Source organism: Mesoplodon bidens, assembly GCF_964165515.1.
Source record: "Mesoplodon bidens genome assembly, chromosome: 1".
NCBI lineage: Eukaryota > Metazoa > Chordata > Mammalia > Artiodactyla > Ziphiidae > Mesoplodon > Mesoplodon bidens.
Window position 1 is genome coordinate 187,894,699 of NC_138176.1, and position 14,465 is coordinate 187,909,163.

General features: G+C 38.5%; 1 protein-coding gene across 2 annotated transcripts in view; it reads right to left on the bottom strand.

Moving 5' to 3' along the window:
* Positions 1–7,003: 7,003 nt before the first annotated feature.
* The window catches only part of PRKG2 (protein kinase cGMP-dependent 2), a gene marked incomplete at its 5' end in the record, with an annotated part of 91,116 nt that continues 83,654 nt past the window's right edge, over positions 7,004–14,465 (bottom strand). For both annotated transcript variants that reach the window (XM_081239170.1, XM_081239169.1), the window contains 2 exons: positions 7,004–7,142; positions 9,585–9,651. In XM_081239170.1, coding sequence (XP_081095296.1) covers positions 7,047–7,142; positions 9,585–9,651 — 163 coding nt within the window. In that variant the 3' untranslated portion in view covers positions 7,004–7,046. The remainder of the gene's footprint in view (positions 7,143–9,584; positions 9,652–14,465) is intronic.

Sequence of the window (14,465 nt, forward strand, 5' to 3'; positions counted from 1 at the left end):
GGTGGAAGCCCAAAGGAGATGAGATAAACTACAGATAATTTTTTAAGTTATATTTTATCTATGCACATCCAGATTTGATGTTGAATTAAATTTTTTAATGCCCTCCATTTGTTTAACAATTTACTGTCATCCTCTTGCAATTAGAACATATGTTTCACGATGGAAGGGGTCTTTATGTTGTTCACTGCTAAACGCCAGGTCTGGTACAGAGTAGTCACACAAATATTTGTGGAGGGAATTGACCAATCAGTTGGTTAATTAGCTAGTTAATGAAGTTATGCATATGCATGTAGTGGAGAGAATTTGGTGTCAGAAGATACTCTGCCTGGGGATGATGGAGAAGATGGGGGAACAAGGCATAGGAGATCTGGCAGAAGCAGAACTAGATATTTTTCAAAAACAGCTAAAAACACCCAGTGAAGTAAATCGCCTGTTGCTAACAAGTGAAAGCCTTAATTTGGATCTGTAGAAATAGGTCAGAATTTAGAGGTAAGGAACAAAGAGTCTGTAAAAGTTTGATGCAAAGATTTATGTAAATAAGAGCTTCATGCTGGAGAGGCCTGAGAGGGTATATCTGTCACCTGCCTTTAAAGTGATTTGATATAGTGAAATCTGTACTTGATGTTCCCCAGTCTCTCTTTTTTTTCCAATAATTTTTCTGGTATCTATCCTATCTCTCTGATGCAAGTATATGTTTTAAAGTGAATGTTCTTTATTATAAGATATAAGTTCAATGTATAAAACTTAGAAGAAAATATCCATGATCACGCCACCTGAAGATCATCACCTAGTCATCCAATAAGTATGAATATATATTAGGACTGTGATTTTTGTCCTCCTGCTGTATCCTCAGCACTTAGAAGAGTGCCTGGAACAGTGCTCAATTAATAATTGTTGAATGAATCTACTAAGACATGCATTAAATATTTTTCTTCATATTCACTATTCCTTAGAATGATTCCACTTACTCCCTTTGATGAAAAAAAAAAATATATATATATATATATATATATTTTTTTTTTTTAATATTTTTACTAGCCTTTCTTTACTTTCTTTGGCCTTGACTCATGGATCAAATTTTTAAGTATTTCTAGGCATACCTTAATGTTTTAACTCTCCTTGCCCCATTTGCTCTACTTGGTTTCCAGGATTGATGCATTGCTGGTATTCTTTCTTGATCTCATCATATTTTCTTCTGCTTTTCATTTTCCCAGCGCATGTCCACTTGGTTTTTCCTCACTGAGGAAGTTTGTATTTGTCAAAACAAATTTCATGTTACTTTTTATTACACCATTTTAAATTTATAACAAACAATTAAAGAAACAAAAATATCTTGGTTTTGTACTTTCCAAAACTGAAAATTCTCGAGCTCTAACTCAATTTAGAGCTTGCCTGTAAATTACCTGAGTCAAATTGATATTGCTGGTTTCAGTTGAGTAATGTGGCTTGTGCTCTATGTGCACTTCGATAAGTGAAGGTGGGTAGAAAGACAGGAAGCAAATCTCATTAGTTAAAAATTCTAAGTAAATTACATAAAAATAATGACATATATAGGTTTGAAATTGAGTGACTTGGTACTGTGTCAATTCAGCTAAGCCAGAAATATGTTCCCAGATTTTCCTTCTCTGTGTGGTTCTGAGTTTGGCTTTGCCACAAGAGAAATCTGCATAAGACCTGAAATGCCAAAATGAATAGCAGACATATTTATACTCCAGACGTCGGCACAAGACCAAGCACAGTTGGAGCTCATGCACATTTTTGTTGATTTGCTGCCTCACCTTGGTGGTGAAGGGCAGCATTCAGGCTTGTGGTTCCTTTAGCTCCAGCCAGATTGCTCCATTGGCATCTGCACATCCCGAGCCAGGTACATGTAAAAGGTGTCAGCTTATCCTGCAAGCCACCCATATGGCCAAGGTTGGCAACCATGAAATACAGATACAGATTCAAAAGTTCATCTTCTTGGGTTCTGGCTTGCCAGTTTGTTCTCTTGTGCCCACTTTGTTCTTGTTTCCCTTACTTCATGTCCGTCTTTCCTTCCCAACCTAGTACTTTAATTCAACACGCATTTCTTATCTTACAGTCTCTGCAGGTCAGGAATCTGGGAGTTGTTTATCTGACCCCTCTGGCTCATGGATTCTCACTGGGCTTTGACCAAGTATTGGCTAAGGTTACAGTCTCATCTGGAGGCTCAAGTGAAGGAGGATCTACTTCCAAGCTCACTCCTGCGGTTGTTGGCAGGATTCAGTTCATCACAGGTTGTGGGACTGGGGGCCTCATTTCCTCATTGACTCTTGGCCAGCAGTTCCTTTAGTTATTTGCCACATGAGCCTCTCCATAGAGAAGTTCACATCATGGCAGCTGGCTTCTATCAGAGCAAGCAAATGAGAGAGCAAGAGAAGGTGAACAGAAGAAGATTGACTTTGTAACATAATCTCAGAAGTGACTTCCCATCACTTTTATTATATTCTATTTGTTAGAAGGAAGTCACTAGATTCAGTCAACACTCAAGAGGAGAGGATTATAAAAGGGCATGGACACCATAAGCAAGGATCATTGGAAGTTATCTTGGAAACTGACTACCAGAGCCTTTCAAAAGGCAAAAGACCTTCCAAGCATCTTAAGCATGTGCTGTACACACCCTCACTTTTAAGAAAATAGAACTAAGAATCATTATTTCCACAGCATCTTCACAGAAAAGACTTGAGTGTAGCTTTTGCCTAATGGAGTGGATCATGAATTTATACATTGGAAATTCACAAAGTTTTTAAAAGAAATGTATCAACTTGCAATGAAGAGAGAGACAAATTTTAAAAAGGCATCTCTACCACCAAACATTTACAGGCAGGAAACAGGCTAAGAAGTCTATTCAGTTGAAAATACCAGCCATATCTTATAGAAAAAACAAACAAACAAAAAGGCTAACTCAGAGGCAGAACCCAGATTCTACATGGTGGGACCAAGAGCTGCAGAGAACAACTCACAGGGAGTAGGACTGAGCCGTGAGCAGTGAAATGGTAACACGTGTCACACCAGATTTCAGAATTCTATGGACCAGTGCTGCTTTGTGCCTCTCATCTTCTCCCTCTCAGAATGCAAGAATCCGTTGTGGTTATCCACTGGTCGTCTCGCCATTCAGTGTTGTGAGTGTGGTGACAGATGACTTGTTAACTAAGTGTACAGGCTTTCTGACCTAAAAGAATGTATCCAAGGAATTACACCTGAGGAGTCTTTATCCACACCTGAATTGAACTTAGATGACAAGATCCCAGACCTTGACCCTGAGTCTGATGTAATGAGATGATATTTTTAGGGAGACTCTTGAGAGGGAATGAATTTATTTTGCATATGGCAGTAATGTAAGTAGTCTGTGGCCAGAAAGTGGGTTGTGGCAGTTTTAAAACTTGCGTGCAAATTCTCTGAAACTCTCTTCATTAAGAAATGGAGCCTATGTTCCCTCTCCACAAATCTGGGTGGGCTTGTGCTTCTACCCATAGAGTATGGCAGAAGCGAAGTGATGTGATCCCAAGGCTGGTTCATAAAGTTTAGTGCAGCTTCTCCCTGTTGGCTGAAATACTTGCTCTTGAAGTCCCAAGCCACCGTGAAAGGAGTCTGACTACTTTAAGGATGCCATAATGTGAGGAATTCAAACCATGTTGAGAACGTGTGTGGGCACACTGAACAGCAGTCCTAGTCTTTGAGTTGTCCCAGTCCAGGCTCCAGATACATGAGTGAACAAGGCTTCAGGTGATTCTAGCTCCCAGCTGTTGAGTCACCCCAGTCTTTGAATCTTTTCACCTGATGCCCCAGATTCTGTGGTGCAGAGACAAGCCATCTTTGCCATGTGCTGTCTGAATTCCTGACCCACAGAATCCCGAAGAATAAAATGGTGTTCCAAGCAACTAAGTTGTGGGTTAATTTGTTATATTGTTATAGCAACTGGATCTAAGCTATGTAAAACCATCACAGCTAAATTGAGAATGAAAGGCATATTTGAGGCCAATATTTAGCTTTGAAGGCAGTCAATAGTCAGTGTGTTTATAATTATTTTAGAATCTTGTGTGTATGAGATAATGGATGTAAATGCTCCTAGTACAATACCTGGCAATAAAAAACCAAGGATTTATTATTATACCAAAAAGAAATAGACGTATTTCCAACTGGTTATTATCAATGACCTACAAGTAATAATATTCTAGCCCAGTGTTCCAAAGCTTTATCTGTACCATCTCTAAGTTATAGGTAAATAAAGATGTGGTTTGTTATTCAATGTCACACAAATCTGGACAGAGCAAGAATTCAAACCCATAATTTTTGACTCCAAGTCTTACTTTTCACCACTACATTCTCCTCCCTCCAGACATTTTAATATTTAGAGAACATATCAGGAAATTACCATTGTGAAAAGATGGCCCTGCAGAGAAGAGGCTCAGGAATGAAAAATTAACTCTGCACCCAGAAAAGACAGATTAGGAATGACTTAATGATTAGGAATATGACGGGTCTGTATATAGGGGGATAATTTTCTGTATTTTCTAAGAATATATATATGTACATATACATATACATATATATCCTTAATTTATAAAAAGTTAAAACTTAGAAACTTAGGTGAGCAGTGAACTCTTAATAAAGCACTTCATTTTGGTGAGGGTTAACTCTTCATCACATGCACTAAAATTTGATTAATCATCTTTACTTCATGATTTAAAAGAAAAAGAAAAGATTGATACTGGATTTAATTGGTACAATTGTGCATACAGATACCAATGATACATAAGGTCCAGGACTAAATGGTTATTAAGTCCCCTTTAATTCTAATAGAGATAGTAACAGTAGCTCCCATCTACGCAGCATTGATTATTTCATTGAAATTGGCAAAGGACTGTCTAGGTATCAATTTACTCCCCAAAACCGGCGCCTAAAGTAGGTATTATTTTACTGTGCTTTTTCTACAGGTGAGAAAGCTAGTACTCAAAAAAGTGAAGTCATTTTCGCAAAGTCGTCCAGCTACAAAATAGAAATGGGATTGTATTAATGGTTCAGTCTCTCATTTCTCCATCTTTATAAAGTACTCCAAAGGAAACACAATAAAATCACATGTGGAGATTATATATTGACATGGCCAGTCATAGCCAAAATAAACTTGTAGTACCCTAAGTTGGTTTTTATTTGTATATATGTAAGTCTTTTTTGAATTACAACTATTGATCACCTTTGAGAATATCATTGCTAGTATAACTGTACAGTTCTAATATCCACCCAATACATAAATTCCCTACATTTATAGGTGGGTAATTTAAAAATATATACATGGAAAAACATACAGTGCTTACAAACCAAATTCAAATAAAAATCTTTAAAAAATCTTAGAAATTCATTAAGCGGGTTATGTTGATCCTATTAAAAATGGTTCTTCTATGTACAATACATAAACTTTAAAAATACTACTACAGGAAAGAAAAATTCTTTGGTTCAGCAAAAGGATTCTAAATGTGGAAATTTAATTTGTTAAGGATGCACCTTCCTGGGTTGGGCCTCACTTATCTGGTTTAACACTTCAGAAGCAGATAGATGACTCTCTGAATGCTGAAAATATGGGTGGATGTGGATAGCGATGCTTTTCCTATAGAACATTAGCATATGAAAGTATAACCAGAAGCTTGAATAATGCAGGAACTTCGATGTTATTTTTACTCTGCCAGATCAAAAAGACAAAGAGAAAATCTGTTTCCCATCCATTTGGGAAGGAGGGTGGGAGAATGATCATGATCGATACATAAAAACATGCTACTAGTTAAGTTCTTAGGTTACTGGTGTCCAATGCTATTGAAACAAATCTATTCATTATTTTGAAGACTGCAGGGAGGAGCCGGGGGTGGGGGACAGATGCTGGATGTCCCTTTTACCGTCCCATCACTTCTCTAGCGGCTTGCCTGCCTTAACAATCTAAAATTATAAACACTCCCATGACTCAAATGTCTCCTTAAAAAGTTATTAATGCAGCAGTGATTAGGCGTGCATCAATATTTGCCAATAGGATTTCCATTAAAATTAACTGTGGTTATTTCTATACTCTTGGTTTATTAATAGCAACAATCACAGAACTGGCCAAAATATCTCAGAGTTTCAAAGAGTCAGCATTTATACCTTTTAGAATTTTTTTTTCCCTCCATATGTAATGGAAAGGAAAAGCCTTCACAATGTAGTTCCTGCATGTTTTCTAATTTGATTGTGAAAATATTTAATATATAAGATAAAACCTTTCCAAAGGCCCATCAATTAACCAGACATTATAACCATCTTTAACAAGACTTTTGAAAAGTCTCTGAGGTATCATAGCTGGTCACAGGAGAATAAAAATATTTTTTGCTTTGTTTCTCAGTTCCCCAATAGAATATAATTATCTGGCCGGATTCATTAACTCATCTGTGTTAGAAAGTGGTACCAATGACTAATACTCAAATTTGCCTTTCCCCAGACTAGGTTCAGAAGCCTATCAATATTAGGTTGAACACAGGTGAAAATCAAGAACTTCTGTTGACTACCAAGTTTACTGCAAGCCATGACTTCAAGACGCCATAATGCTTACGTGGGATTGTTGAGAACGGGGGAAATCTTCCAGAATTCACCCTTGTTCTTCCTTCTATTTGAATGACTTAGTTGCTCAAGGGCAAGACACTTTTTAAACCTTATCAGGACTCAAAGGAGACAAATATGATTGGGATGGAGCAACAGATTGCAGAGAAAATGGTGTCCCTTTGACAAAAATGGTTCTGGCTTTGGAGAGGGGAATAGGATAGCCTTCAACATTTGAGAAAAGCAAAGAACAGAACACAAGAATACTTCACAGCATCTAAATGAGACATTATCATTCAGAACCACCTCCGCACCTACTATTTCCCACTCCCAGCCCATGGGCAGGGATTTCTTTTATCTAATGGTCTTCTAAAAGATAGTATAATACTCTGAAGAGAAATAATCAGTGTTGGATTGTTGGTCCTTATAGTCCTCTTGTGTATGTAGGGCAGTAATCATTTTTTCTTCTGTCAGAAGTCTTTATCCCAGCCTGACAGCTCATCAGGAGGCACCCCCTTCTCGGGAGGATACTTGTCAAAGTAGCTGTGATCTGTGGGTCCACTTAGCTAGTAGAAAAAGGATGAAACCAAAGGTGAGGATAATGTTGATGAAGCATGCTAGAACATATGGGGAATGTTTTCGGTATCTGAGCACTAATTTTCTACTGCAACCACTTGTCATGTACATATAAGGAAAAGATAACCAGTTATCCTTTTTTTTTTTTTTTGCGGTGCGCAGGCCTTTCACTGTTGTGACCTCTCCCGTTGTGGAGCACAGGCTCCAGACGCGCAGGCTCAGCGGCCATGGCTCACGGACCGAGCCACTCCGTGGCATGTGGGATCTTCCCGGACCGGGGCACGAACCCATGTCCCCTGCATCGGCAGGCGGACTCTCAACCACTGCACCACCAGGGAAGCCCCAGTTATCATTTTTGAGTTATACTCTCAGTCTCATGAGATCTCCCCTTTAGAACAAATGGATTGGGTCCCAGAATTATGTGCAGTAGGAGCTACCTGGCTTATGGAGTTATTTCTGAAAGAAAAGGTGACAGGAATGATGCCTCTTTTTTTTTTTTCAAATTGGAAAATATTTTAAAGGAAATATTAAAAAAATCAAAATTTGCCAGAATCCTTCTTCCACTTTATAATAAAGTTTCTCACTGATCTTGTATTTTTATAGGGTTAATTGACCCATATAAATTCTCCAGAATGTCAAACAAAGGGACAATTCAAAATACTAGTGACCTTGTTGAAAGAGTGAAATGACTCTGGTATTAAATTACTTTGCAAATCAAGTGGTTTCCAATCCTTTGCTTTCAAACAATCTTCATTAGTACCTAATTGAATTATCAGCTGATAGATCACTAAAAATACTATTTATGATCCATCATAATGAGTTTTTGGGGGGCATAAGGAGACTACTCAGAAGGTGCTCAAAGTGACACTGCTATTATAAAATCCTCTGCTCTCATTTACTTATTTATGTGAACACAACTCTTAGCACTTTCATCTATAGAAAAATAATTTCAAAAAGAAAGAGAATTGATGTGGAATCTGATCCCATTTTTTAATAAATAATATTCATCCGCAAGTACATTAAATAATTTCTTTTCAAAAAATTTTTGTTTAATAATTATTTAAAAAATTTTAATATATGTATGTTGTTTGATACTGCATGCTACAAAAATGTAATTATAACTGAATCCAGAAGAAATATTTGTGTTGCCAGCGAAATTTTTATTCTCACAAAAATTTTTAATTTTATAAAACTAAAATTGAAAGGCACTTAAAGAATGATTAATAGAAGACCACCCAGTATAAAACTCTTTTACATTTGGATGAAATTTTATAGAGAAAATCTAATGGAAATATGAAAATAGGAGTTTAGAGGGAAAAAGTAGTCATGTAATATTTCTATTTTTTAAATGGCTGATGGGTTTCATATCTCAATGGCATTTAGATTACACTGGATATATTTAAAGGGGCAAAGTAAGAGTAATGTTTTACTGTAAAATGTCAATATTTACAACATAATAGAAATTACATTCTCCACAATGCCTTAGACATGTAATGAAAAAATTCAGATGTCAATCTAAAAAAGGTACAAAGATCCTCAAAATTCCTTTACACAGGGCTTCCCTGGTGGCGCAGTGGTTGAGAGTCCGCCTGCTGATGCAGGCGACGCGGGTTCATGCCCCGGTCCGGGAAGATCCCACATGCCACGGAGTGGCTGGGCCCATGAGCCATGGTCGCTGAGCCTTTGCGTCCGGAGCCTGTGCTCCACAATGGAAGAGGCCACAGCAGTGAGGGGCCCGCATACCACAAAAAAAAAAAAAGAAAAAAAATTCCTTTACAGATAACACAACATAACATTTGTAGGGTGTGGACTAGATTATTCCTGAGCCATCCCCCTCCCTCCCCAACTTAGCAAATGTTCTGCTTTCTCTGGAGCTGTGCTGTCCAACCAGCAATGCATGGGGACTGAGCACTGGAAATATAGCTAGTTGGAACTGAGATGGCTGAAAGTGGAAAATCCACTTGGGATTTTTGAAAATTTAGTATGAAAAAAATAAATGTAACATCTTTATTAATATATTAATATTTTGTGTTTGTTACATGTTGAAATAATATTTTAATGTATTATGATAATTAGAATTAATTTCACCCATTTCTTTTTACCTTTTTTAATACGGATACTGGAAAATTTTAAATTACATGTAGGTTCATATTATATTTTTAGAACCATCTGTCAGCCTGACCAACACTGGCTACCTTGGGATTTAGATTTACATGTAATCCATTCTTAAGAGCTGAGCTAAGGTCCACTGAATACGTAATACTATTTAGACCATATAGTCACAATTGCAAAGACACTTTCACTTAAATTTAAAAACTGTTAAAAAATTTTTTAATCTATTCTACACACACACACACACACACATCTAAAATCTGTTTACAAAAACAAATACTTAGAAAAAAATCAAGAGAGTAATATAGTAGATACCATACCTCTCTTTGTAAAGGTGATGGAAGGTTCCGTGCTTTCAGTCCTTCCCAATTAAAACCATTTAACCACCTGAGAAATCAGAAAAGTACAGAGAAATATTACTTATCTGATAAACTATTAGCATGTCAAGTCATCTGTCCACCCATTTTGTTGCCTGCTCCCTGCCTGCAACAGTATAGCTGCAAGTGATCAGAGGAAAATACCAACCATGCCCACACACATGTGTATCTCTCACATTAAATCCATGCCCACTACCCTAAGGGAGGCCTTTAACACTGCCCAGCAGTCAGTCTAGATTTCCCTGTTGTTCCCCTCCTCACACTCCCTTAGACTCATAATCCATACTTCGTCCTCTCTCCTCAAACTTTCAGACCTCCTATCCATCTTCCCTCCCAAATGATGGCCTGACTTCCTATTTCACTAAGAAACCAGGAGCAGAAAAGAGAACTTCTACAATTTTCCACCAGCAAACCTTCCTGTGTACGCACATCTGTGTCTTCCCCTTCTCTACTGCACCGTGAATGAACTGCCCTTGCTTCTCGCTAAGGTCAGCTCCTCTACTGTGTATTTGATCTTGTAGACATTCTCTATTCAGACATGCTCCTTAAATTCTCCTCCTGAATCTTTAACATCGTCTCTCCTGGGGCATTCGAATCAGTATGGAAACATTTAAATTCTTCCAACCATAAAGCAATCTCCCTTGACCTGAACTCCCCTTCAACTCTCACTCCATTTCTCTCTTCCCATTGGAGGAAAACTTGAAAGAGTAATCTAATCACTGTATCAACTGCGGACAAAAAAAACTGTTGCCTGCCACTCCAGTAAACACTAAATGTTGCCTGCCCTGAAGCCGTCAGCCATTGCAGCCACCTGATGGGGAATTCAGGATGGAGAAAAACTGAATACTGGCCTTAGATAGTTAAGATGCATATCTAAGGGATAATTTCAAGGAGCCCAAACTCTTACATCTTCCCATACATAGAAAAGCAGTAAAGTCGTTGACTTGAGATGTCTTCTATTTGTGATTAGCGGTAAATTTTTTTTCTTTTTCTTTTTAAAATTGAAGTATAGTTGCTGTACAGCAGTATGTAAGTTACAGGTGTACAATACAGTGATGCACAATTTTTAAAACTTACACTCCATTTATAGTTATTACAAAATATTGGCTATATTTCCTGTGTTGTACAATATATCCTCGTAGCTCATTCTATACCTAATAGTTTGTACCTCTTACTCTCCAACCCCTATATGACCCCTCCCCACTTCAGCAGTAATCTTCCAATGTTGTACTACATGGTTTTGTTTTTAAAGCAAAAACTCTTATATATCCTGATTCCTCCTTTACCTCTTTGCAGCAGTTCCTCAGAGCTGAGAGGTTGTCTCCTGGGCTATAGTCCTCAGTAAGGTCTCCAAATAAAACATAACTTGCAACTTTTAGGTTGTGTGTTTTTCTTCAGTCGACACTACCCATTTTCTCCTGGGCACACAGCAATCAGGCTTCACCCTCTCCACTCCAGCGAATTCCCTCAATTCTCAGTTTTCATCTTACTCTTAGCACAGCTCATCACTCACACTTCCCGAAACACTTTCTTCACTTGGCTCCAGAGACATGCCGTTGTCCTGGCTTTCTTCCTACCATCTTGGGTGCTTTCTCTCATTTTCCATTGCTATTTCCATAGGAAGTTGGCATGCTCTGGGGCTCAGTCCTTGGACCTCTTCTTCTTCCAACCACTGCCACTTTCTAGGAAATCTCATTCACTCTTGTGGCTTTAAATAGCATGTATAAACTGATTACTCCCAAACTGCTATTTCCACCACCACCCTGCCCCCCTCCACACACACACACACACACACACACACACACACACACACACACACTGCTTAACAGGCTGCTAGCTAAAAGTGCTATTCACCATCTCCCCACTGGATGTCTAATGGGCATCTAGCTGTATCAGGTCCACATTGAAGCTCCAAATTTTCCCCAACAAACTTCCCTCAACTCTTCCAGTTGCTCAAACCAAAGACTTTGGAGTTATCCTTTCTCTTACATCCTATCTCAGTCCATATGTAAATCTAGTCTGTTATGTTCAAAATATATTGGTATTCAGAACCTGGCCAATACTCAACACCTCCACTCTACCAGCATGGGCCAAGCCACAGTTATTTCTTGCCTGTATTAGTATAATAACATCCTAACAGGTCCTCCTGCTTTTGTCCATGGGAAACAGCCCAGCAGCAAGGGTGATAATTTAAAATGCAAGTCATTTGGAGGAAATATTTCCTCCAACATTTTAAGTTTGGAGGAAAACTTGAAAGAGTAATCTAATCACTGTATCAACTGTGGACAAAAAAAAAAAACTGTTGCCTGCCATTCCAGTAAACACTAAATGTTGCCTGCCTGAAGCCATTTATTCACATCATGCCTTTGTTCAAAACTGTCCAATGCTTCCAATTTCACTCAGTGTAAAAGGCAAAGTCATTACCATGTCTTTATTAAAACCCACAGGCCTTATCACCCTTTCCACCACCTCCCTTCCCCCACCCTGCCACTGCCCTACCTTTCTCTTTCTCTCTCTCTTTGCTCCTTTGTCTCCTCAACATTCTTCCAACAAGCTTGGGATGTTCCCACTTCAAGACCTTTGCACTTGAGCCCCTGTAGCTGAATTGTCCTTTCCCCAGATTTCCACATGGTTTGTTTCCTCAATGCCATCAGGTATTTTCTCGAAGGTCATCTTCTTAGAGAGGTCTTTGTTGGCCATCCAGTCTAACATGGCAACCCCTCCCCAACCCCACCCCCATGTACTTCCCATCCTCCTTCCATACTTTATTTTCTCTCCTTATAACTTACTGCCTTCTAATATACCTACTATACACTTGACTTAATCATTTTCTTTATTTTCTGTCTCCCCAACTAGAATGCAATCTCCATGAAGGCAGGGGTTTTTGTCTGTTTCCTTTCCTTCTGTGTCCCTAACACTTGCAACAGTACTTGACACAAAACAGGGGCTCCAATAAATGTCTGTTGAATAACTGATATGACTCTACAAGAGAACACCCTTACATAGGACCTCTAACTATCATGTCTTACAGTATCACACTGCCATGGTGGTGATGCTATTGGTGAAATGTATATAAGAGGCTCCAAGATAAAAAGTATTTTGCAGTTATCTGTAATGAGAGGAGGCTGATGGCCAGATGAAGTTCTGTCATTTATTGCTTCCAAACTATTAATCTAAAAGGAAGGACTGATCTGGTCTTTAGGATACGTATCAGGCTTGGTGAGCTGGAAATGCAACACCAGAAATGAGGAGGACTTGCTCCTCTCAGACAGAAACAATGTACTCCCTCTCTCAGAATCTTATAAAGAACCTGGAATAATACTGTTTAAATCCACTGATCTTTTCTATTGGGACACTGAGGTCAGGTCAGCCAGCCAACAAAAATTTATGGAAAGTCAACTTGGTCCCAGGCATCAAAAACAACAAAGACCCTGCTTTTAAGATATTTTTATTTTGGCAGGAGGTAACAAGTAATCAAACAAAAAAGTAAACAATATGAACATTTACATTAATTTCATATACTAATACGTACTAGGAAGATAAAAGAGAATAAAATGGTGAATGATGACTGGGATAGGGGTGGGCTGGGAGGTGCTGCTTTTAGCTAGGGTGCTATCTGAAGAAGTGATATTTGAATTGAGGCCAGAATGAAGAGAATGGAGAAGCCATGGGAAGATTTGTGGCAATGACCTTCTGAATGGAAGAAAGTGATAGGAATGAGCTGAAGTGTGGTGAGTGGAGGGGAAACGAGAGAAAAATATGATGTCTGAGAACCAGCCAGAGGCCAGATCCTATAGGGTCTTGTAGAACACAACAAGGAATCAAGATTTTATGCTTATCAGGAAGCCAGTAGAGAGTTGTAAGGAAGTGATGCAATCTAAATATGTTTTCAGAAGACGATTCTGGCTGCTATGTGAAGAATAACCGCAGGGGGGGCAGTTTAAGGGTGGTGGTGGGAGGTATCAGAATGAAGGCTGGGAGATTTTAGGAGGCCCTCATATTCATCGGTCTGTCAACCGTATACGAAGTTACCCTTTTCTACCTTTTTCAATCTCCTCCCTCTAGTGGAGTTGGTTTTGGGTCACTCCTTGACTGGATTTCCCATTCCAAGTCTAAGCTTAGCAAGAGAAAAAGTACTAAAAACAGAAAGGGCGGGTTCTTAGTACATTCCATTTCATATGCCATTCTTAACCCAAAGTGACATTTTAGTCTACACTGTTGAGTCTCTAAGCAAAGAGAGTCAGACAGCAATGCTAGATGTATGACTTCCCTTGTCCTTGCTGCAAAACCACAGAAGTCCTCTCCATGATCCACCCATCACCTCCTTTGCACAGACCGAGGCTCCAGTTTTAGGGATTTCTAGGCACACAGTTCTATGGATTCCTTTCTTTTGCCACCGATAACTGACACAATTCCTTTTCACATATTTTACGATGCTCTCTACCCAGATGCTACTCCATAAATATTAATAAAAATCATTACTGTTACTCTACTGAATCAAAGAGCCTATGCATTTCTTGCTGAGTACTTGTTACAATTTGACTTATGGCAATATTTACTTAACATGAGTGGTTATTCACTTAACACCTGGCCTTTTTGACACTAACCACATTTTAAGTAATCCAAGTGCCAGCATGCAGTCATGTGTGAAAAATATTCACTAAAGAAATATTAGCAGCAACTGTACATAAATTGCTTCTTCATTTTTAGAAGAGTAGTAGCTATTCTTGAGAGTAAAATTCTAGAGACTGGAAATTTTAAAGGTAACATTAAGAGACCTGAAACAAATTACTCCTCTACTTAGCAGGAAAGATTTAATTGTAC